This window comes from Octopus bimaculoides, chromosome 26, assembly GCF_046866305.1.
Source record: "Octopus bimaculoides isolate indiv1 chromosome 26, ASM4686630v1, whole genome shotgun sequence".
In the NCBI taxonomy this organism is placed as follows: Eukaryota; Metazoa; Mollusca; class Cephalopoda; order Octopoda; family Octopodidae; genus Octopus; species Octopus bimaculoides.
Window position 1 is genome coordinate 27,006,333 of NC_142953.1, and position 22,758 is coordinate 27,029,090.

Below are 22,758 nucleotides of genomic sequence, written 5' to 3' on the forward strand. Positions count from 1 at the left end.
TGGCGCTGCCTTCGACAATAGTGTAATGGATTAAGGCGCTAGTTAATGCGGTGCAGTCGCTCAGAGGATCTGACTTCAACCCCAGGTAAGACACTAAGGTGGAATTACAAGACATCTGAATAAGGCTGGAACATAGCAAGAAGCAACAACCAATATGTGGACACCAATCCGACTTGATATACAGGTTATCTTTAAAGTCATCAGAGAAATAGGAAAATTTATTAAAATTACATTAATTGCGGTCTGAAACGCATAACATTAATAAAAATACTTGTTGTTGTTGTTGGCACTCCGTCGCTTACGACGTCGAGGGTTCCAGTTGATCCGATCAACAGAACAGCCTGCTCGTGAAATTAACGTGCAAGTGGCTGAGCACTCCACAGACACGTGTACCCTTAATGTAGTTCTCGGGGATATTCAGCGTGACACAGTGTGACAAGGCTGGCCCCTTTCAATTACAGGCACAACAGAAACAGGAAGAAAGAGTGAGAGAAAGTTGTGGTGAAAGAGTACAGCAGGGTTCGCCACCATCCTCTGCCGGAGCCTCGTGGAGCTTTAGGTGTTTTCGCTCAATAAACACTCACAACGCCCGGTCTGGGAATCGAAACCGCGATCCTACGAGCGCGAGTCCGCAGCCCTAACCATTGGGCCATTGCGCCTCCACATTAAAAGTACTAATATATATATAAAAAACATGAATAGGTGTAGGAGTGGCTATGTGGTAAGTAGCTTGCTTACCAACCACATGGTTCCGGGTTCAGTCCCACTGCGTGGCACCTTGAGCAAGTGTCTTCTACTATAGTCTCGGGCCGACCAAAGCCTTGTGAGTGGATTTGGTAGACGGAAACTGAAAGAAGCCCGTCGTATAAATGTAGATATATATATATGTATCTGTGTGTATGTGTTTGTGTGTCTGTGTTTGTCCCCACCCCCAACATCGCTTGACAATCGGTGCTGGTGTGTTTACGTCCCCATAACTTAGCGGTTCGGCAAAAAGAGACTGATAGAATAAGTACTAGGCTTACAAAGAATAAGTCCTGCAGTCGATTTGCCCGACTAAAGGTGGTGCTCCAGCATGGCCGCAGTCAAATGACTGAAACAAGTAAAAGAGTATGCAACAAAAATTTAGTTGCCACTTCCTCTAAGTTTTTCGTAATGACGTTTTGAAATTGTCTAAAGGTTTTGTGGACACACTGTATAACTTGGTGATTTATATCTCTTCTCCGATTACAATGTGACAAACTTTTATTTATTCATGTATATTCTCTTTGGTCAGTAAGTGTTATTTCCTATTTGCTTTTATCTAGAAATCAAAGGATGTGACTACTATTCCCTTCAAACTTTGCTTCTGTGACCTGGACATCAATGTTTTGAAACTGACTCATTTTCAGTTACATTTCAGACAGGTTCAGCGCTGAATTGCTGAAACAGAAACATCGTTATCACAAATATTCCGCTCAATATCTCAGATTTTCTTGATAGTTTAACCACGTCAGCATGTCCCTAAGTGGCTGACAATATGTGCATCTCTGTTCATAAGCAGTGGGGGAGCATCATAGCCATGTGGCGAAAGGGGTTTGAATAAATGTAACAAAAGCCAAATTTGAAGGAAATATTAGCCATTTTTTGCATTTTCTAGGGTAAGGAAACATGAAATAACAGTTGTCACCCATGGACAAAAATCGGGTTAGACAGGGTTTTCGTTTGTCGTCCACTTCATTGCAAAAGCCTTTCCCTCCTTTCATGGAATTTGATTATTGTGGATCCTCCTGGACTCACACTCCATCATACGGTAAATAAAATGAGACCCGGCCCCTTTAGTTCCTAACCGTCTAATGAGATATTTTCTATTGAGTTACAAGGATGAAAGGCGAAGTTGACCTCTGTAAAATTTGAACTCAGAACATAAAGACAGACGAAATGTCCCTAAACGAAATGCCGCTAAGCAGTTTACCCGGTGTGCTAACGATTTCTGCTAGTTCGCCGCCTTAAGCTTCTATTATAGTTCAGATCGTGAAGACGCGAGGCCCAGTGCTTAGGGTGTGGCATTCACGTTCTCAAGATCGTGGGTTCGATTCCCGGGCCGAGCGATGTGTTGTGTTCTTTAGCAAAGCATTTCATTTTACCATTGCACATTTACTCTGTGATCACTTCGACACCTGACGCGTGGCACACCGTGCACCTGTACGGGCAACGTCGGTTTGATGGAGAGAGTGAGGCTTAATTTACAGCACAAGTATTTGACCAGACAAATTATCTGTTGCCGGTTGTTCAACAAGAAATTGCGAAATGCTCATCTACTATCTATAAGAGGCGAGCCCATACTGCAGAACCTGATACGCGTTTACCGTGACATCTTTGATCAGGGCTGTCTTAAAGTCCTTTTTCCCAGGCACAATTCGACCTACATTTGGACTTCCGTAAAATTTTGGTAACCTCATCTTTCGCTTTTCTTTGGGAGAAACAGGATTCCAGTTTTCTTTACCAAGCATTTTATTTTGTTCTTCCGTCAAATTAATGGCACCAAATTTTGTTTAATTTAAGTAATACACCTTCTTTTGGACACCTTTACTTCTTTTATCACAGACTAAATATTTCTTTCAACTGATCAAGAATTCCCGTTCCTTTTGAATTCAGATACCTTTTGAGATGGAGTCTTCGTCGATTTTCGAAATGAATTGAGTTGAATATGCTATGAAATTCTTTCTAGATTGGAAAAGGACTTTTACAAGAGTAAACTAGCGTTAATTAGTTTCTTCCGTTTGTTGTTTCTTAAAAGTCGGAGAACAAAGCCAATAATAATAATAATAATAATAATAATAATAATAATAATAATAATAATAATAATAATAATAATGATGATGATGATGCAGGATCAGTCAGTGGCTCTCATGGCTTCTGATCTTAATTGATTGGAAGTGTTATCATGTACATTGTTTTGTCTTGGCATAAAAAGATGGGTTACAGCAAATATTCTGCTCAATACCACAAATTTGCTTGTCAGTTGTTTGACCTTAACCAGTTGAGTATGTCTCTTGGTGGCTGCCGATATGTACATCTCTGATCACGAGCAGAAGTAGTGGGGGGAGCATCATAGCCATGTGTTGAACGGAATTCTTTAGGATCTGAATAATTCACCTCTGGAAACATGAAAAACTATTCTTAAACAACCCTTATTAAGGGACCTTTTGCGTGGGATGGGCTACTTGACCTGAAGAAAATTCTAACTGGACCCCACCTTCAAGGTCATACTCTGCTTATCTTAATATAGGATCACCATGTCGCGCACATATGGTTGTGATGCAATATACCTGGTGTACCCTTATCAGACGGGTAGTCATGATGTGTATACTGGGCTTCGTATATTTGTACCCCAGTAACACTTTGATAGCATTCATTGCTCTTTCACTCAAAAATAATAGCAATTCTATTCTATCATTGGCACAAGGCCAGCAATTAAGGGAGAGGGATATAATAATAATAATAATAATAATAATAATAATAATAATAATAATAATAATAATAATAATAATAATGTTATCATGTACATTGTTTTGTCTTGGTATAAAAGATGGGCTACAGCAAATATTCTGCTTAATACCACAGATTATACATGATAGTTCCCGACTGAAAAAGCCCTCCTGAACAGACTAACCAGTTCGTTTTCGTCGGCTACCAGAGTCTCCCCGAGAACGTCGTCGCATTTCCCCACCACTAGTCCTCTACGAATTGTGAGTGGATTTGGTAGACGGAAACTGGGCTTCGTATATTTGTACCCCAGTGTCACTTTGATGGCATGCACTGCTCTCTCGCTCAATAATAATAATAATAATAATAATAATAATAATAATAATAATAATAATAATAATAATAATAATAATAATAATAATTGTTAGGAATTCGGTTTTGTTATTTTGTTTGTTTGTTATTTTTCTTTTCTTTTTTCAAATGTTTTCGGTTAAATAGTGATTCACCAAATAATGTAAAAGATTCATTCAATGAGAGTAATTTACATTCCGATAATATAAAATTAAAAAAATCATCGAATCACTCCGGTAACCAGCAGTCGCCACCCACACGATGAACCAAAAAATATATGAATAGTGGGAAAAATAAAACTATAGTTTAACGAAGCCAACGACAGCGGAACTTTAAAGTCACTAATAAGCATATCCTATCACATCGACACACACAAACATATAGGCGAGCGTGTATATGTCCTTGTATTTATATTCATGTACACACACACACACACACACACACACACACACACACACACACACACATATACGTATATGCAAGTATTTACATACATACATACATATATATGTATATATATATTGTTGGTATGCCTGTGAAATAGTATTATAACATATCCATTTGATATATATATATATATATATATATATATATATATATATATATATATACATACATATATATGTATATATATATATATATATATATATATATATATATGTATGTATATATATATATATATATATATATATATATATATATATATATATATATATATATGCACACAAACGCATACGCATATTTTAATGTATTTTCTGTTTAATGTTTCTCACGCTTTAAATTGCGTAACACACCTGGGCGCACACATTCACACGCACACACATACACAGACACGCACACATATATGTTTAAATCAAGGAAAATAGCATGTGTAGACAGATGTACTTAAACCGAGAGTGGTGGTGGTGGTGGTGGTGGTCTTCGTCGTTGTCGTCGTCATGGTGGTGGTAATGCTGGTGGTGAAGGTGGGTGTTGGTCTCTATTGAGAAGACTGCCATTAAAGCGGGACATCATTTCTACGTCATTACGTGACCTCCATTTTGATTCTATAGTTAAGATTATATATTTAAAGAATCGTCTTAACGTCGTTAGTAGCTTCAAGTTAGAAAGAGAAAGCGTTGCTTCTTTTCTTTTCTATTTTTGTGGCAGCAGATAGTAAACTGTATTAAGAGGATAAATTGTGTTTATCCAAAGGGAAATGCAGTTTGCCATTCCATTAAAGTAAGAAACCATTCCAAGAAATATCAAATAAGTTTCGCAATGGCATAAATGGGGAAGTAAATTCTTCCTTTAAAAGGGGGATTTTTTTTACTATAGTCAACTTGTGTTAGTTGGTTTCCTACCGTTTGTTGTTTCTTAAAAGGTCGGAAGACAAAGCTAATAATAATAATAATAATAATAATAATAATAATAATAATAATAATAATAATAATAGTGATGATGATGATGATGATTTCATTTATTTGCCGCTAGGGCGAAAGATGTGGAGGACAATACAATGACAGACATAAAGTGTGGGAGGTTAGATATAATGGAATGATAAAATAATTGAATAAGTAACAACAAAAAGTAAGCATACAATGAAAAGGAAGGGAAATATACATAGTATACAATGGTTTAGAGAAAAAAAGGGATGTGGCCCTCCTGGTAGAAGAGGGCCACATCTCTATCATCCTCCCACCATTACAGGAGGGTTACATCCAAGATTTCCCTGAACCCCAAGAACTAGTGTCCTCTCCAATTCCTTCTCTCCGACTCACAGGTCTACACTTAAAGAGGCACCATCCCCTCTTGCCATTTTCGCAACTTTCACCCACCTTTCAGTAAACTCACTCGAGGACAGCACTTCCCTCTCTACCCTCAACTTCCTTTTCGACTGAAACTTGAAGAAGTCAATGAGATCTCTACCAATGAGGAATGTGTCAGTCCTCATGCCTTTTAGTCTTGTCCACCGAACAACCTTTTTCACCACAGCCACCAGGCCTTGCTTGCCTGATTGAAGGAGGGCGGCAGTGCGATCATCACCGATAGACAAATGTGTCCCACAGCTGTTCGCCATAATCCCACAAGTCAGCAATGCCCGGACACTGAACGAATGCGTGCAGAACAGTTTCGTGTCTATGCGCGCACTTCGGACAAGCTCGTCTGTCCGTACATCCGTGCCTATAGAGTTTATCTCGAACCGGTAGCGCCCCCTGGTAGGCCAAGGACATCTGGATAGTTCCCGACTGAAAAGCCCTCCTGAACAAACTAACCAGTTCATTTTCGTCGGCGCCAAGAGTCTCCCCGGGAACGTTGTCGCACTTCCCCGCCACTAGTCCTCTACGAATTGTGAGTGGATTTGGTAGACGGAAACTGAAAGAAGCCTGTCGTATATATATATATATATATATATATATATATATATATATATATATATATATATATATATATATATGTACGTGTGTGTATATGTTTGTGTGTCTGTGTTTGTCCCCCCAACATCGCTTGAAAACCGATGCTGGTGTGTTTACATCCCCGTAACTTACCTGACAGGCAAAAGAGACCGATAGGATAAGTACTAGGCTTACAAAGAATGAGTCCTGGGGTCGATTTACTCGACTAAAGGTGGTGCTCCAGCATGGCCGCAGTCAAATGACTGAAACAAGTGAAAGAGTAAAAGAGTATATACATCGAATGGCAATGGAGGTCCAGTTGAGTTTAATAGGTATCAAAGGCGTCCGTAGGCAAGAAATGATTGAGAACAATAAGTTTAAAATTTGATGGAACTTAACTGTACAGACTAACAAAAAAAAAACAAAAAAATTATATTACCTCCTTCATTTATTTTACTTCATTTTCAACCCCAAATTCTTAATTGAAATTATATGTATAGCCGCAGATGCTGGCACAAATTTATCCAATTCTAACTTATAGTCTCTTTATAAAACTCATCCATTGTATAAATAAATATACTGAACATCTCAAACTCAGACAGACAACGACATTCAGGAAAAGCGGCCAGATATTATCATCCTGGACAAAGCGTTAAAGATAGTTCATCATTGCAGATATGGCTGAGTCGGATGATGTGAATAGAAGAATAGGGGAAAATAGGAAAATACCAAGACTTAGCAAGGGAAATGCAAAGACTGCGGAGGGTTTCTGCAAACGTCATCCCAGTAGTTATTGGCACCAGAGGTACCGTTACCAATAGTCTTGGTAGATCTTTTTAATTGAGATCGGAGCAACTAGGAGAATTGCATTAATACAAAAATCTGTTCTATTAAAGACAGCAAAGATTCATGAAAAGTTCCGCAATAATTGTAACCGGTATCAAGGACATAGATTGCAAATGTAACGCATTAATTATCATTATTATTATTATTATTATTATTATTATTATTATTATTATTATTATTATTATTATTATTATTATTGTTCAGTAGTTTTATTTTTATAACGTGCTTTCACTTCACTACCGAGCGCAGCTCTGTGCGCCTTGGGTATGTGCTGTGGTTTGCTGTGGTTCTCTTATGTTTGCTGTATTGAAAGTGTTTTGCGTAGAATGTGTGCAGTACCCAGTAGTGCAATTTTCTGAATGTTATATATATTTGTAAGTCCTGATATTTTTGTTATGTATTTGTCTGAATATTTTTTTAATTATACCTAAGGCACTTACTATGATAGGAATTGTTTCTGTTTTTAGATTCCACATTCGAGTTACCTCTATTTCCAGGTCTTTGTATTTTGAAAGATTTTCCATTTCTTTTAGAGAAACGTTGTCATCTGCTGGTATTGATACATCAATTAGAAAGCATTTTTTTCTTCATGATCTTTGACAACTATATCTGGTCTATTTGCCTTAATTTCTCTATCTGTGTGTATTGGCATATCCCAGAGTATGGTTGCTTTCTCGTTATTATTATTATTATTATTATTATTATTATTATTATTATTATTATTATTATTATTATTATTATTATTATTATTATTATCATTATTATTCAAACGAATAATTCACCTCTGGAAACATGGATGTTTCGTTCAACATCTTTAAACAACCTTTATTCAGGGACATTTTGAGCGGGATGGGCTACTCGACCTGAAGAAAATTCTAACTGGGTTCCACCTGCAAAGTCATGTGCTGTTTACGTTGATGAGGTCACCATGTCACGCACATATGGTTGCGATGCATACGCTTATCAGACGGGTAGTCATGATGGTTATATTGGGCTTCGTATATTTGTACGGAGGAGGAGAGGAGGAGGAGGAGGAGGATAATTGAATTATTAAACTTAACCATAATAATTTCTACTATAGGCACAAGTCCAGAAATTATGGCGAAGGCTAGCCAAATAAATTGATCGAGTACTTGACCATTACTTTATTTTATTGATCATGGAATGATGAACGGCAAAGATGATCTGAACAGAATTTAAAAAGTATTCATTTTAGTGATAAAAGACAAACTGAGCCCATGGCAGGATTTGAATTGAAAACGTTAAGAGTCGTTAATTAAAGACTGCATGGTATTGTCCGTCACTCTATCGATACTGTCAGCCACAAACGAAAGAGACTTGACCTCTAGGGTCGGCAGTAGCCTTTTCCTACTCATGAGCCGGAAACAATCTGTGAGGTGTTGCAAAGTTATATTCCGTTATGGCATTGTTATGTTCTATTAAATAATCTTTTCTTATTTTGGCACAAGGCCAGCAATTTTGAGGGGTCGGCATGTTGATCACATCGATCCCAGTGCTCAACTGGTACTTATTTTATCTATCCCGGAAGGAGGAAAGGCAAAGTCAACCTCGGCAGAATTGAAACTCAGAGCGTAAAGACAGACGAAATGCCAAGAATCTCCCCGAACGGATCGCCAGTCCGTTGTAGGGTTATTCATTTACAGTTGAGTAACCTGGAGCAACGTGAAATGAAGTATTTTGCTCAAGGACACAACGCACCGACCGGTCCGGAAATCGAAACCGCGATCTTGCGATCATGAAAGCAAGACACTAAACATTAGGCCAGGCGCCTTCACTTTGGAAGAAATACATCAAGATTTTTTTGTTCGGTGCTCTAACGATTCTGCCAGATGTTTCATTATAACTTTGCAGCTTCCATTTTTAACTTTTCCCTCGACCCATTAAAGTCAAATATAGCTCTGCCCACTCAAAAATCGATTACAGATGCCAGCAAAACAAAACACCCAATGGGAAATTAATCTTAACATGATCCAAGGGTGTTTAGTTATGCATGCATTCATTAGTTTCCTTCCAATTCTTTTTATTTCCTTCGAAATTCTCTAGAAACTTCCCTTTGGACAACAATTTAATAGCTAATAATACATCGTAGAAAATTTCACTTAGAAATACCTTCCTTCTGATTCGTTCATCGTGTCGTCTGCTTCATTCATTCAATATATATTTTACTACACCGTCTGATCGCCATTTTGTCCTTGTTATAACGATCCACCCTTTCATTTCATATCTATCTTCTCCATGTCCTCACCGATTTCTTTATTCCACTAACCCTTTATTCCATTAACCCTTTTCTCTTCTGCTATATATATATATATATATATATATATATATATATATATATATATATATATATATATATATATATATATATATATATATATATGTATATATATATATAGATAGATAGATAGATAGACATCTGTGTGTATGGTGTGCATGTGAGAATGTGTGTGTGTGTGTCTGTGCGGATGTTTTGTATAGATTTTTTGTGTGTCGTAGAAGGGATACGCAAATACATACACAAACACACACACATGCACACATACACAAGCACACACATGCACGTATACAAATAGGTATGCACACAAATGTAAACGTTCATAGACACACATTCACTTGACAACTACATGTATACGCACGCACACGTTAGTACATACATAAACATACACACATACACACACATTCATATTCACACATAGGCACGCGTATAAATAATTACGTCTGCACATGAAGTAATTCTGAATATCGATTATATTTCTCGTCACTGCTAATGAGAATGTCAACGACGGTGGTGGTGGTGGTGGTGGTGGTGATTTTGGTGGTGGTGACTATAAAGGCGACGACGATGATGATGATGATGATGATGGTTGCGATGGTGGCGGTGACAATGAAGATATGGATGATGATGATGATGATGACGATGGTAGTGGCCATAGAGACGGTCGTGGTTGTGACGACAATGATGATGTTGTTGTTGGTGGTGGTGTGGATGATAATGATGAGGAAGAGAAGGAGAAAGGGATGATGATGATGATGATGATGATGAGAAGGAGGAGGAGTGGAATCGTAGTGGTGGTGGTGGTGAAAATGATGGTGTGGATGATGATGATGAGGAGGAGGGGGAGGAGAAAGGGAGGAAAAGAAAATGAGGAGTAGAAGGAAAATGGTGGTGGTGGTGGTGGTGGTGGTGGTGTGGCTGATGATAATGATGACAACGACGACGACGATGACGATGATAATGATGATGAGGTTGGTGAGGACGACGACGATAATGTCGTACGTCCATGTTTGAGAAGAAACTAATCTAATTCTTAGAAATGATTTACTAACACTCAGCAAGCATTTTTTTCTGTTTCTTTTCTCCCCCCCCCCCCGGGAAGAAGGGCAACCTTAATCAACCCTTTCTTCAGTATCACGACTAACTTCTGCAACAGTTACTCACCCGTCCCAACGCGGACGAGGGTAATCTTGATCTTGTGAAGGCCTTTGATAAAGTAGACTACAGAATGCTTACCTGCTCATCAAAGCCCATCAAAGGTGATGACAGCATCAATCCAATACATTCATCCTCCTCCTCCGCCTCCAGTACATTGTTCCTCCTTGGAGCGGACGTAGTTGACAAGACTGACGCGACACAGGAGGATCCTATGGCACTGAGAGCACTGGAATAACGACGGCCCTGAAACTGCATGATGTCGGTATAGTTGGGTAATTAGATTGGTCTCGGGAGATCTTATGAGATAAAAGTCAAGCGGTTGCTGAGAGTGACGCTGTTTCAAAGAAAGTAATGACTTTTACTAAAAAAAAAGAAACAAGATTTTGTCCCAACAAGGCTTGAGGCCACTCATGCATAAAGGACCGTTATGTCTCATGCTGCTGTTATCTAGCACCTTCGGATGATCTCTACTCAACCGCTACACGTCTGCCACTCAACAGTCAGTCCACTGTCAGTTCACTCCTACCACGGTCAGACTACCTCTATTCATATGTCTTGGTCGAGCCTACTTCTTCGCTTGGAGGCGTCGACACAACAAGGACTAAACAGAAGGAAAAGAAGGGGGCCTAGAAATTCAGAAAATATCAATCGGCAGAAAGCTTAAAGAACTGAATATTATAATCCAGAAGAAGATAAGACGGCGGTTGTGAGATCCAGGGAGCAGCTGTTCAAGGGGAAAAAAACTGTTAGAATAAAAAGGCTTATGACAAGGGAGAAACGATGCGCCTTGGAAGAGAAATGGGTGAATCGTTTAAATGTCTTAAAAGTGGGTGCTGGAACAGAAGGTTCATTAGAGTGTAGAAATATTTATAGAAAATATACGACGATGAAACATTTTGACGATGAGCCAAAGACTCCAAACTAGCGCAAAGAAGAAGGCTTATGTTAAGAACTCGATTCTGAATTCGATCAAGCAAGTTAAGGCACTCAGAGGAGACATCAACCCAAAGGTGACGACAGCAATATTCAATGTAAGGCGGCGAGCTGGCAGAATCGTTAGCACGTAAGGCGAAATTCTTAACGGTATTTCGTCTGCCGCCACGTTCTGAGTTCAAATTCCTCCGAGGTCGACTTTGCCTTTCATCCTTTCGGGGTCGATTAAATAAGTATCAGTTACGCACTGGGTCGATGTAATCGACTTAATCCCTTTGTCTGTCCTTGTTTGTCCCCTCTATGTCTAGCCCCTTGTGGGCAATAAAGAATTAAATATTCAATGTAAGGTCTTAAGGCGACGAGCTAGGAGAACTGTTAGCATGCCGAGCTAAATGCTTAGTGGCATTTCGTCCGTCTTTACATTCTGAGTTCAAATTCCGCTGGGGTCAACTTTACCTTTCATCCTTTCGGGGTCGATGATATAAGTAGCAATTGAGCACTGGGATCGATGTAATCGACTTAGCTCCACCCTAGAAATTGCTGGCCCTGTGCCTAAATTTGAAGCCAATATTTAATGTAAGGTCAAACGGTGACCTTATAGAGACACAAGGTACACTCAAGATAAAAAGTTTATGAGCGCAGACGCAATCTTTCTTGGTAGCTGACATAGCAATGCACTGATAATATTTATTCCAAGAGAGCTTCTCCTTGATCAAAGTCAAACCAAGAAGTCGGATGCAGTAGCTTTCTGATAGACGAACCCCACGCATAACAATAGAAGGAAGGAATGGCTACCTGTAACGATTAATTGACAAAAGTTTTGTCTCGGTCCCTAGTCATTACTCTGCTTCGCTACTGTGCGGAGATCACCCTCATGAAATTTTGAGTGGAGTCCCTCGGGGAACTGTCTTAGGTCTATCATCGTTTGTAAAAGCTTTACTCTCGGTGATACAAACAGCTACTCTCACTAGGTATGTTCATGATGCAAAAAGCTTTTCAGATATTCAGAATTCTGTTGACGTCGCGGGTCTTGCATTCTGATGAAAGGTATCAAACCGAAACTTCGAAGTCACTGTCAACACTATTCTTGTGAAAAATAATAAATATGCACACTACAAAGGCTATTGAGTAATCCTTCGGTTTAATATAAAGTTGTTTTTTTATGAAAACTCGACATAAAATATTAATGTGTATATGTGTGTGTGCACTTGCGCGTTATAAGAGACAAGAAAAATAGAACTCAATACATGAGCGTATGTATAATTTTTGCTTGGCTATAAAAGTTTTGAAATGAAATGCTCGAAGCTCTTGATACTTGAGTCTCTTATTCAACTTAACCGAATCATATATATATATATATATGTGTGTGTGTGTGTGTGTGTGTGTGTGCATGTGTGTGCATGTGCATGTATATATGTATGTATGTGTGTGTGTGTGTGTATTCATGTGTGCACCTGTATATTTATTAACGAACAATAGTTTTCACAATTCTCTTGTGTCTGCATTTCATACGGGCACCTCCTTCCTTTTCAAGATCATGCGATGTAATTATCCCCCTCCCCTCTTCCTCCACCACCCTCCTCCTCAGCCTTCTCCGCCTTCTCCTCCCCCTCCTCCCCTTCATCATCATCATCGTGAAATATCCGATATTCATGATTACAACCTTCATGTCCAGATGCTGTATATATATTATATATTGTACATAATCCATACTGTAATTAGTGATTGTGCTAAATTAGCGATAACCGTTTAATTACCGATAAATATACCTTATAGAATATTAATATTGGAAAATCTATTGGACCGTTTGTCCGTCCATCCGATCAGCTTCCCACTATGAGTCTACCATATAATCAACTGTTTCGTGTTTTCCTTATAAATTATTATTATTATGGTCGGATGTTTTCGTAACTATATATACTATGTGCGTACATACACACATACATATATACGAACATACACGCACGGACGTACATACACTCACATATATTCATCAATTTGTTTGTTCCCATTTAATATTTCCATATCTTATAAGATGTTCGAACACCCATCGTTTTGTCATTCATCTTTGTTATATAGTCTTCGTGTGTCCTAGTCACGCTAATCAATTTCCCCGTCTTTCCTTCCGTGTATTTTTCTTATCCCGCTGTTGTTATTTTATAGTACTTTTCTCTTTGTATCAAATCCTATCCTCCCTGAGTGTGTGGTATTTATATCCTTACGATGGTGAATAGTAACTTCGCAACGTTGCTGAGCAATTTCCTAGTTCTTTTTTCTATTTTTGGCAGTTCATTTGACTTCCACTTTACGATGCTGAATCTATATTTCATAACTGACAATATAAATACACCACCACTTGACAACCAGTGTTGTTTTGTTTACGTCCCCGTAACTAAGCGCTTCGCCAACAAGAAATCGGTATATTGAGTGTAAGTTCAGAAGAAAATAATTACTGGGATCGATTTGTTTAACTAAGTCCTTCGAGGCAGTGCTCCAGCATGGTCTTCGTCCAATGACTGAAGCAAGTAAAAGATAAAAGATAAAAATACTGTCTTTGAACCCGAATCAATCTTTTGGGTGGGGCGATCAGATGACTGGTTATATTGCCAAAACTTTATTACAAGTCAGAGGGGGATTTACTTCTGATAGTAATGGTGTCATGAATCCAGCTGTCATAAACGCTGCGGTTTATACAACAAATAAGTTGATATCGAAGACGTGTCTCAATTTACAACGTCATTAGCGAGCACAAAAAAAAAAACTATGTGAAAAAGACGTTAGGGTCAATAACTTCCAAGTTGCAGCTGTTACTGGCATTTTCAAGAAATAGTCATTCTTATAAATCAATAAACATTGTTAGGATTCAGTAATAAAGTGTTTGTTATCTGACATTAAAAAAAAAAAATTGCTTGGAAACATCAGGTGTACAATCACACAGACCTGAGCAAAACAAAAAGTCCTCAACAGTGGGTTGGCAACGGGTGTGAGGAATATATGTGCTGCACAGGGCGACCACTTGGTCCTATATGCCAAGTTGCTTTAAATATTACTTGCTTTATTTAATGCAGAACAAACTTTTTCCTGAATATGTGTTACTGAAATTGGGACCTTCTAATACTTCCAAATGTCTTTTATACCATCAAATACAGTACATGAGTTTGCTACGTGTTGAAGGCCTGTTTCGTTTAAAGAGGTGACAGCCAATTTCACTAGTACACAGGGTTTCCGCTTTCTCTACCGCTTGGAGCGACCAATTTCGCTGCTTCACAGGGTGGGCAATTTTGCTGCTGCACAAGATGGCCAATTTCGCCATTGAATAAGGCAACCAGTTTCGCTACTGCACAAGACGGTCAATTTCGCCACTGAACATGTCGGTCAAATTCGCTACTGCACAAGGTAGTCAATTTCGTTACTGCACAGGGGTGTCAATTTCGCTACCGTACAAAGTATCCAGTTTAGCTACCGCCATGTATGGCCAATTTCGCTACTGCATGGGGTGAGCGATTTCGCTACCACATAGGGAGGGCAACTTTCTACTGCACATGCAGCCAAAACCGACGCAAAGTCACTGATCTCTGATAATGCAGCTGCATAACTTATATTAACCGCGGTCATGCTACAGCAGAAGACAAATTTTTGGAAGCTTATGTCACATGCAATCAAGTCTACTAACACCGAGTGCACTAAAAACGATGGCAATTATACAAAAATTTCTACTCAGACTACATATATGTCCGTACGATTTTGAATATTGCAGTTTCTAATACACCTAAGTTTTACCATTTCAATAAATAATAAATTAGCCTAAATATTCCGAAAAGGAAGAACTGGTAGTATCTGGATTGTGCTTTGAGGATCCTATTTTGTTCGTGGCTAATTTTAAGAAGGGTACTCAGTAAGTAGATGCTCCTAAAATTTTATTTGCTGTATTTGATTTTGGCCAAGTACACAATACACTGCCTGAGCCAGGAATCAAAGACACGATGATTTTGTATGCAACACCCTAACCACCAAGCCACGTACCTACATCCCACTCGTTTTTAAGAACGATTATGATTAATGTTGTTTACTTGCCTCTCTATACGTTCAGTTTCAACTCATGCTCAAACTGTTTTACGAATCAAAGAATTTCAAGAATGTTCAATTATAATTTTAAAATGAAATAAATCTGTGTTCGCATTTATTTAATTCTTTTAAATGTACTTGAATTAGATATTACACAATATAAATTACAAAATATAGAATTAATACTGAAAGCGTCTTATATGGCACTTGAAATTCATTAAGATACAAACGGAGTGGAAAATTTCTTACGTAAAAATGATAAGTTTCCAACATAAATTCAATAGTGTTTTATTCAACTGTTTTCATTCAGAAAAATACTGGTTCATTTCTAGCTATCATTTGAGCATGGGCAACGCCCGCTGTTCTGCAAGTATGTGCTGTGTGGTAAGAAGCTTGCTTCCCAACCACATGGTTCCGGGTTCAGTCCCATTGCGTGGCACCTTGGGCTTCTACTATAGCCGCGGGTCGACCACAGCCTTGTGAATGAATTTGGTAGACGGAAACTGAAAGAAGACCGTCGTATAGATGTGTGTGTGTGTGCATATGTGTATCTTTGTGCTTGTGTATGTCCCCCACCCCTGCATAACAACCGGTGTCAGCGTGTTCATGTCCCCGTAACTTAACGGTTCGGTAAAAGAGACCGATATAAGTACCAGGCTTTCAAAAAATAAGTACTGGAGTCCTTTCGCTCGTCTAAAATGATGAACCAAGTACCATCTGCAAATAATACCCGACCAATAGTTTTCTCAACGATTGTGACACAACGACCGCGCATGTCAATTCAGTTCAGATGAATTATGAAAAGGACAGGTGACAATACACATCCCCACCGCAGTCCAGCACCCACGTCGAACGGTTACTACTTAGCAGGGCGGATTCTTCGAGCCAAACCAACCGGCAGGAGACTCATCGGTTGACCAAAAACGAGATGGTCAGATCATATCCATAGTCTCAGCTGGCCACGCTTGGGAATCCAGCCGGAAGTCTAATGACGCATACCCCTGATAAGATCCTATGAAGGAGGTGTCTGAGGTTTCAATCCCCATAACGCGCTAAGGAATAGCGGGCGAATATAGATGGCTGGATGGATAGAATTTTCTTTGTGGACAGTTAGACATAGAAGAGCTACTGGTGAGTTTAGAGTTCATTGTAGATTATTATGATTTAGTCTGCTTCCGGTCACGTAGTATGGTTGCTACTGTATATTATAATCATATTTATAATAATAATCATTTCTAATATGTGTTGATATACACACGTGCGTGTGTGTGTTTATATATATATACATATACATATATATACATATATATATATATATATACGTATGTACATAACTATATGCATACGCGCAAGCACATGCACACATGTATGTATGTATATATATATATATATATATATATATATATATATATATATATATATATATATATATTTATATATATGTAAATATGTATATATATATGTATATATGTAAATATATATATGTGTATGTGTCTGCATACATGTACATAGTTATGTACGTACGTATATATGCATATATATTTATATATGTCTGTATGTTTATATGTATATATGTGTATATATGTATGTGTGTATATATGTATATATATGTATATGTGTACATATATATATTTACATGTGTGTGTGTATGTTTCTATGTAGCTTGCTTGTTTGTTGTACCTTGTTTATCATTTTGTCCATGTTCTTTTGCTACGTCATGTACCCAGTTATGTATCTATATGTACATGTGGATGAAGGTATGTACATACATGTACGTATATATGCATATACTCATATATTGTTTATATATATATATACGTATACGTGTATATATATATACATATATATGCATGTCATAATGTATGTGCATTTGTGTATCTCCCTTTATCTCTCTCTCTCTCTCTCTCTCTCTCTCTCTCTCTCTATACATACATATATATATATATATATATATATATATATATATATATATATATATAAACCTATTCCTCATTTTTCTGTTTATTTTTCCCTTTCCTGCTCATTTTACAATAACGTCTTTTACTTCATTGCATTCTCTTCCATCCAATTCTTTTATTCAATCCTTCTGTTCTATCATCCCAGAATGTCTTACATACATCAATGGTGTACGTTTTACTTTCATCCAGTTCCTGGTAGAATCACTTTAAAATGAAGACGAATAGCTTACTTTGTTTTGCAAATGCATTGCCGTTTTTGCATCTTATTGAATTAGTTTCGTACATGTGTGTAGGTGAATTATATATATGTATGTATTTGTGTGTATTTGTGTGTGTGTGTCTGTCTGTCTGTGTCCGAGTGTTCTCCAACTTACATTCAGTTCCTTTGTGGTTTTTGCTTATCATCTCGCTCAGGGCTTTCTTTTGCTTTAGCGATTTCTATTTCGTATTTCCGTAATGTTTGTTGTTGATTGATATATATATATATATATCTATATATATATATATATATATATATATATATATATATATATATATATATATATATATATATATATATATATATATATATATATATATATATATATATATATATATATATATATATATATATATATATATATATATATATATATATATACATATATATATATATATATACATATATATATATATATACATATATATATATATATATATATATATATATATATATATATATATATACATATATATATATATATATATATATATATATATATATATATATATATATATATATATATATATATATATATATATATATATATAATATATAAATATATATATATATAATATATACATATATATATATATATATATATATATATATATATATATATATATATATATAATATATAAATATATATATATATAATATATACATATATATATATATATATATATATATATATATATATATATATATATATATATATATATATATATATATATATATATATATGATGTCTATGTGTCTCTTGTATATTCACACATTTACTCAAAGCGGACTTAATACATTTAAGTAGGTTATTCTTTGCTGCACGAAAATGTCTAGCAGTGATTCGAAGTTTCACCAGCGGCTCCGACGGGGAGAATATACATACATGCATACATACATACATACATACATACATACATACATACATACATACATATATACATACGTACATACATACAAAGATGACCTGTTGTTGATGTTGAAATTCCAATGAAGGAGCCTTGGATCTAGGTTAGAAATCGGTTCTTTCTCTATTGACAAGAAATCTTGAAATAAACTGTCATCCATATATTCGCATATATATTACATATATTCAGATATAACCATCTCGTTTTTGGCCTACCCCAAAGTCTCCTGCCGATTTTTTTGGCTTGAACAATCTGTTTTGCTAAGTCGAAACTTATCGACATGGTTTCTGGACTTCGGCAGGAGTGTGTATTGTCATCTTTTACTTTCATAAATTTTATGAATTGAACTGACATGCGCAATGTCACAACTTAAAATCTTGTCAATTTGTTAACGACCAGTTTGAACTCCATGAAGAAGAATTTAAATGAAATATATGCATACATATATACGTACAAGCATATATGTATTTGTGTTTGGCGTATGCATGTATGGTGGAGACGCAATGTCCCAGTGGTCAGGGCAGTGGACTCGCGGTCATAGGATCGCGGTTTCGATTCCCAGACCAGGCGTTGTGAGTATTGAGCGAAAACACCTAAAGCTCCACGAGGCTCCGGCAGGGGATGGTGACAAACCCTGCTGTACTCTTTCACCACAACTTTCTCTCACTCTTACTTCCTGTTTCTGTTGTGCCTATAATTCAAAAGGGTCAGCCTTGTCACACTGTGTCACACTGAATATCCCTGAGAACTATGTTAAGGGTACATGTGTCTGTGGAGTGCTCAGCCACTTGCACGTTAATTTCACGAGCAGGCTGTTCCGTTGATCGGATCAACTGGAACCCTCGTCGTCGTAAGCGACGGAGCGTCAGCATGCATGTATGTATCATGTATTTTATATGTCTGTGTGTCTGTGTATGCACACGATTCTGTGTCCCGGGAAGGCCATAATTCAAAGAAATGCTGAGTACATACTTATGCAAAGCCAGATACATTTTTCAAATTAAACGTAAAAATATACTTATTTACTTTTTAACGCTTATAACACAACCACATAAATACGCTACCATTGGTTTTACACGAAACGGAGGCGTTAATCTGAGTCTGTGTATTTCATAGCACAATACACAATTCGCTGTTTTGCCTTATACAGCTTAATGTAGAACAAGTGGGGAGCGTCTCGCTGACTTCTTGAGTTATAGCCTCTAGGCTTGTTTGTGCTATTTTCCCACACCCTACCAACTCTTACGAAATTATATAAGGTAGCCATTTTGAATTTTTCGTTTGATCATCAGCCAAATCTGTGACTGAAGATCGAAATTGTATTTAACTGATAAAAATTGATATACATCTTTGAAAAAAAGCAAAGATTGCTTGATTTTTATTAATCCAGTTTAACTTCTGATATGTAACTCTTCCTTTATCGATGTACTTAGCACAAAATGCTTCTTTTTCGGTTTTTTTTTCCATTAACAACTTGCTTTACTTCCGGTCTTTTAGACATGATATTAAAATAAAAAATAAATTCTGATACAGCTTCTTAGTTATTTCTAAAATAATATAAATATATTTGCCATTCAATCTCTCCTCTTCTACATTCATTATTCAGGTGAAACATGGGTACCGGTCAAATACCCTGGATGTTACCAACGTACATCGTTCTGAGCTTTTTAACACTGAAATTCCTTTACGTGGATAGTTCTGAGCTCTTATCAACTGGCTCAACTTATCATTACATCTCAACCGGAAGTTACATCGATGCTAGTAAGTTGACTTTTCTCATACACTGTACCTCGTGTCATTTTATATTACTTCTTAATGACTGCTCTTTTAGCTTATACATTGTATATATATTTATTTGTTGATGCTTTTCATTGTCCATTTCTTTTCTTTTATTTATTTTTATACATAATGATAGCCTTTTTCTCTCTGAATATTCTTCTCCATCACGCCCCCCCCCGCCACCGCCGCCGCCACCACCATCAACATTACCATTTATTCTCATTGTTCGTTTTTTCATTATGTATCGTTATTAGTTGTTCTTCTTCTTGTTGTGCTGGTGTTATTGCTACTGCTGCTGCTGCTGCTGCTGCTGCTGATGATGATGATGATGATAATGCCGCTATTGTTGTTTTTGCTGAAGACAGCGAGCTAATAAAAAACCGTTAGCGGCATTTCGCCTGTTTTCATGTTCTGGGTTCAAACTCCGCCGAGGTCGACTTTGCTTTTCATCCATCGGGAGTCGATAAAATAAGTACCAGCTGCACATTGGGGTCGATGTGATCGGCTTACCACCCTCCCCCGAACTTGCTGGCCTTGTGCCAAAATTTGAAACTCGTATTACAATCACACATGAGGTGGCAAGCTAGCAGAATCGTTAGCATGCCGGACGAAATGCTAGCGGCATTTCGTCCGTCTTCATGTTCTACATTCAAATTCCGCTGAGCTCAACTTTGCATTTCATTTTTCGGAGTCGATAAAACAAGTACCAGTTAAGGACGGGGGTCGAGGGGTAAATTGACTTTACCCCTCGCCCAACCCCAAATTTCAGGCCTTGTGCCCTGAGTAGAAAAGATTGTTGTTGTTGTTGTTGTTTTTGTTGTTGTTGTTGTTGTTGTTGTTGTTGTTGTTGTTGTTGTTGTTGTTGTTGTTCTTCTTCTTCTTCTTCTTCTTCTTCTTCTTCTTCTTCTTCTTCTTCTTCTTCTTCTTCTTCTTCTTCTTATTGCTGTTGTTGTTGCTGTTATTGTGGTTGTTATTGTTGCCGTTGTTGGTGGTGCTGTTATTGTTGTTGATATTGTTGTTGTTGTTGTGAAGGCTGTTAGAGTGCATCAGGAGGGCCGGCCCTAGGGTTGCTGGCGCTCTGGGTAAGCTGAACTTTGGTGCCCTTACAAGTATAATCTTTTCAAGACCTTCACGAGGAGAAAAACTGAAAATGTAGACTAAATGACACATGGCGCCCGGGTGACAGCCCGAGTTTCCGGTTCCTTGAGCCAGCCGCGGAATTTTTTTCCCACAAGAGTTCCGGTCCCCAATTATGAACTCATTTGCATACAACCAATCAGAGCTCAACTATCAAACTAACTTATGAGCGCATAACAAGTGATGGGCGATAGGATAAGGTCACTTGGGTAAGGAATGACCATTGCTTCTTTTCCTTTTTAATAATGTTTCTTGTTCTTGTTCCAACCATGGCTGCCTCTACATAGTTATTTGTGTTGTTGTTTACTTTGTAAACTAGTAAGGGGGAGAGGATTACTAGCACATCACCCCTACCCACATTTTCCCCATCTACATCTTTACCATATGGGGCCCTAACAAAATCCGATAATAGGTATAGATGCAAATCTATGTAATTATTTGTCTCCTTTTAAAATGAGGCATAACTTGGTGATCGGTCGACTTGCAACACCATTCTTCGTCTTGAGTTTACTTGGTAGAGTGTGTTTGCTAACTTGACAAGGTGAGCTCCGATTGGCTGTATGTAAATGAGTTCATTACTGGGATCCGGAACTGACGTGGGAAAAAAATTCGGGAGCCGACCTTGCGCATCAGATAAAAATTGACCTACAGTATAATTTCCCGTTCTCTGCATCGCAATTTAGAATCCGAGACCAAATTTCTTTCGCCTTTATTTCCCGTTGTTTACATTCGGAGTTCAAATACTGCTGAGGCCAACTTTATCTTTCATTCTCAAGTGGTCGATAAAATAAAATACCAAGTTCTAGAATCAATCTTACCGACTTACCCCTCGAGCCAAAGATCTTGTACCTGTCAGTTGGAACCAAAATAATTACCTTGTTTCCTTTACTATGTTTGTAACAGAATCTTGTTACTTATTTGCTGATTATTTACCTAAATTCGAGCTGTGAGGACTAAACCAAACTGGCTTGGTGCCTCAATTTAAGCACCTAATTCAACTGAATCTTAATTATAGATATGTATGTATATATATATATATATATGTATATATATAATACAAATAATATATGAGTATATGCATATATACGTACATGTATGTACATACCTACATTTACATGTATATATAGATGCATATCTGGGTACAGAGCGTTGCAAAAATACGTGGACAAAATGATAAACAGAGTACAGAAAACACACAGGCTACATAGAGAACATTTCCTTCATC

General features: G+C 37.3%; 1 protein-coding gene across 5 annotated transcripts in view; it reads left to right on the forward strand.

Annotated features, from left to right (window-relative positions):
* The window catches only part of LOC106869572 (uncharacterized), a 78,468-nt gene that overhangs the window by 31,490 nt on the left and 24,220 nt on the right, over nt 1-22,758 (forward strand). For all 5 annotated transcript variants that reach the window (XM_089342981.1, XM_089342982.1, XM_089342983.1 and 2 more), the window contains one exon: nt 20,224-20,378. In XM_089342981.1, coding sequence (XP_089199107.1) covers nt 20,231-20,378 — 148 coding nt within the window. In that variant the 5' untranslated portion in view covers nt 20,224-20,230. The remainder of the gene's footprint in view (nt 1-20,223; nt 20,379-22,758) is intronic.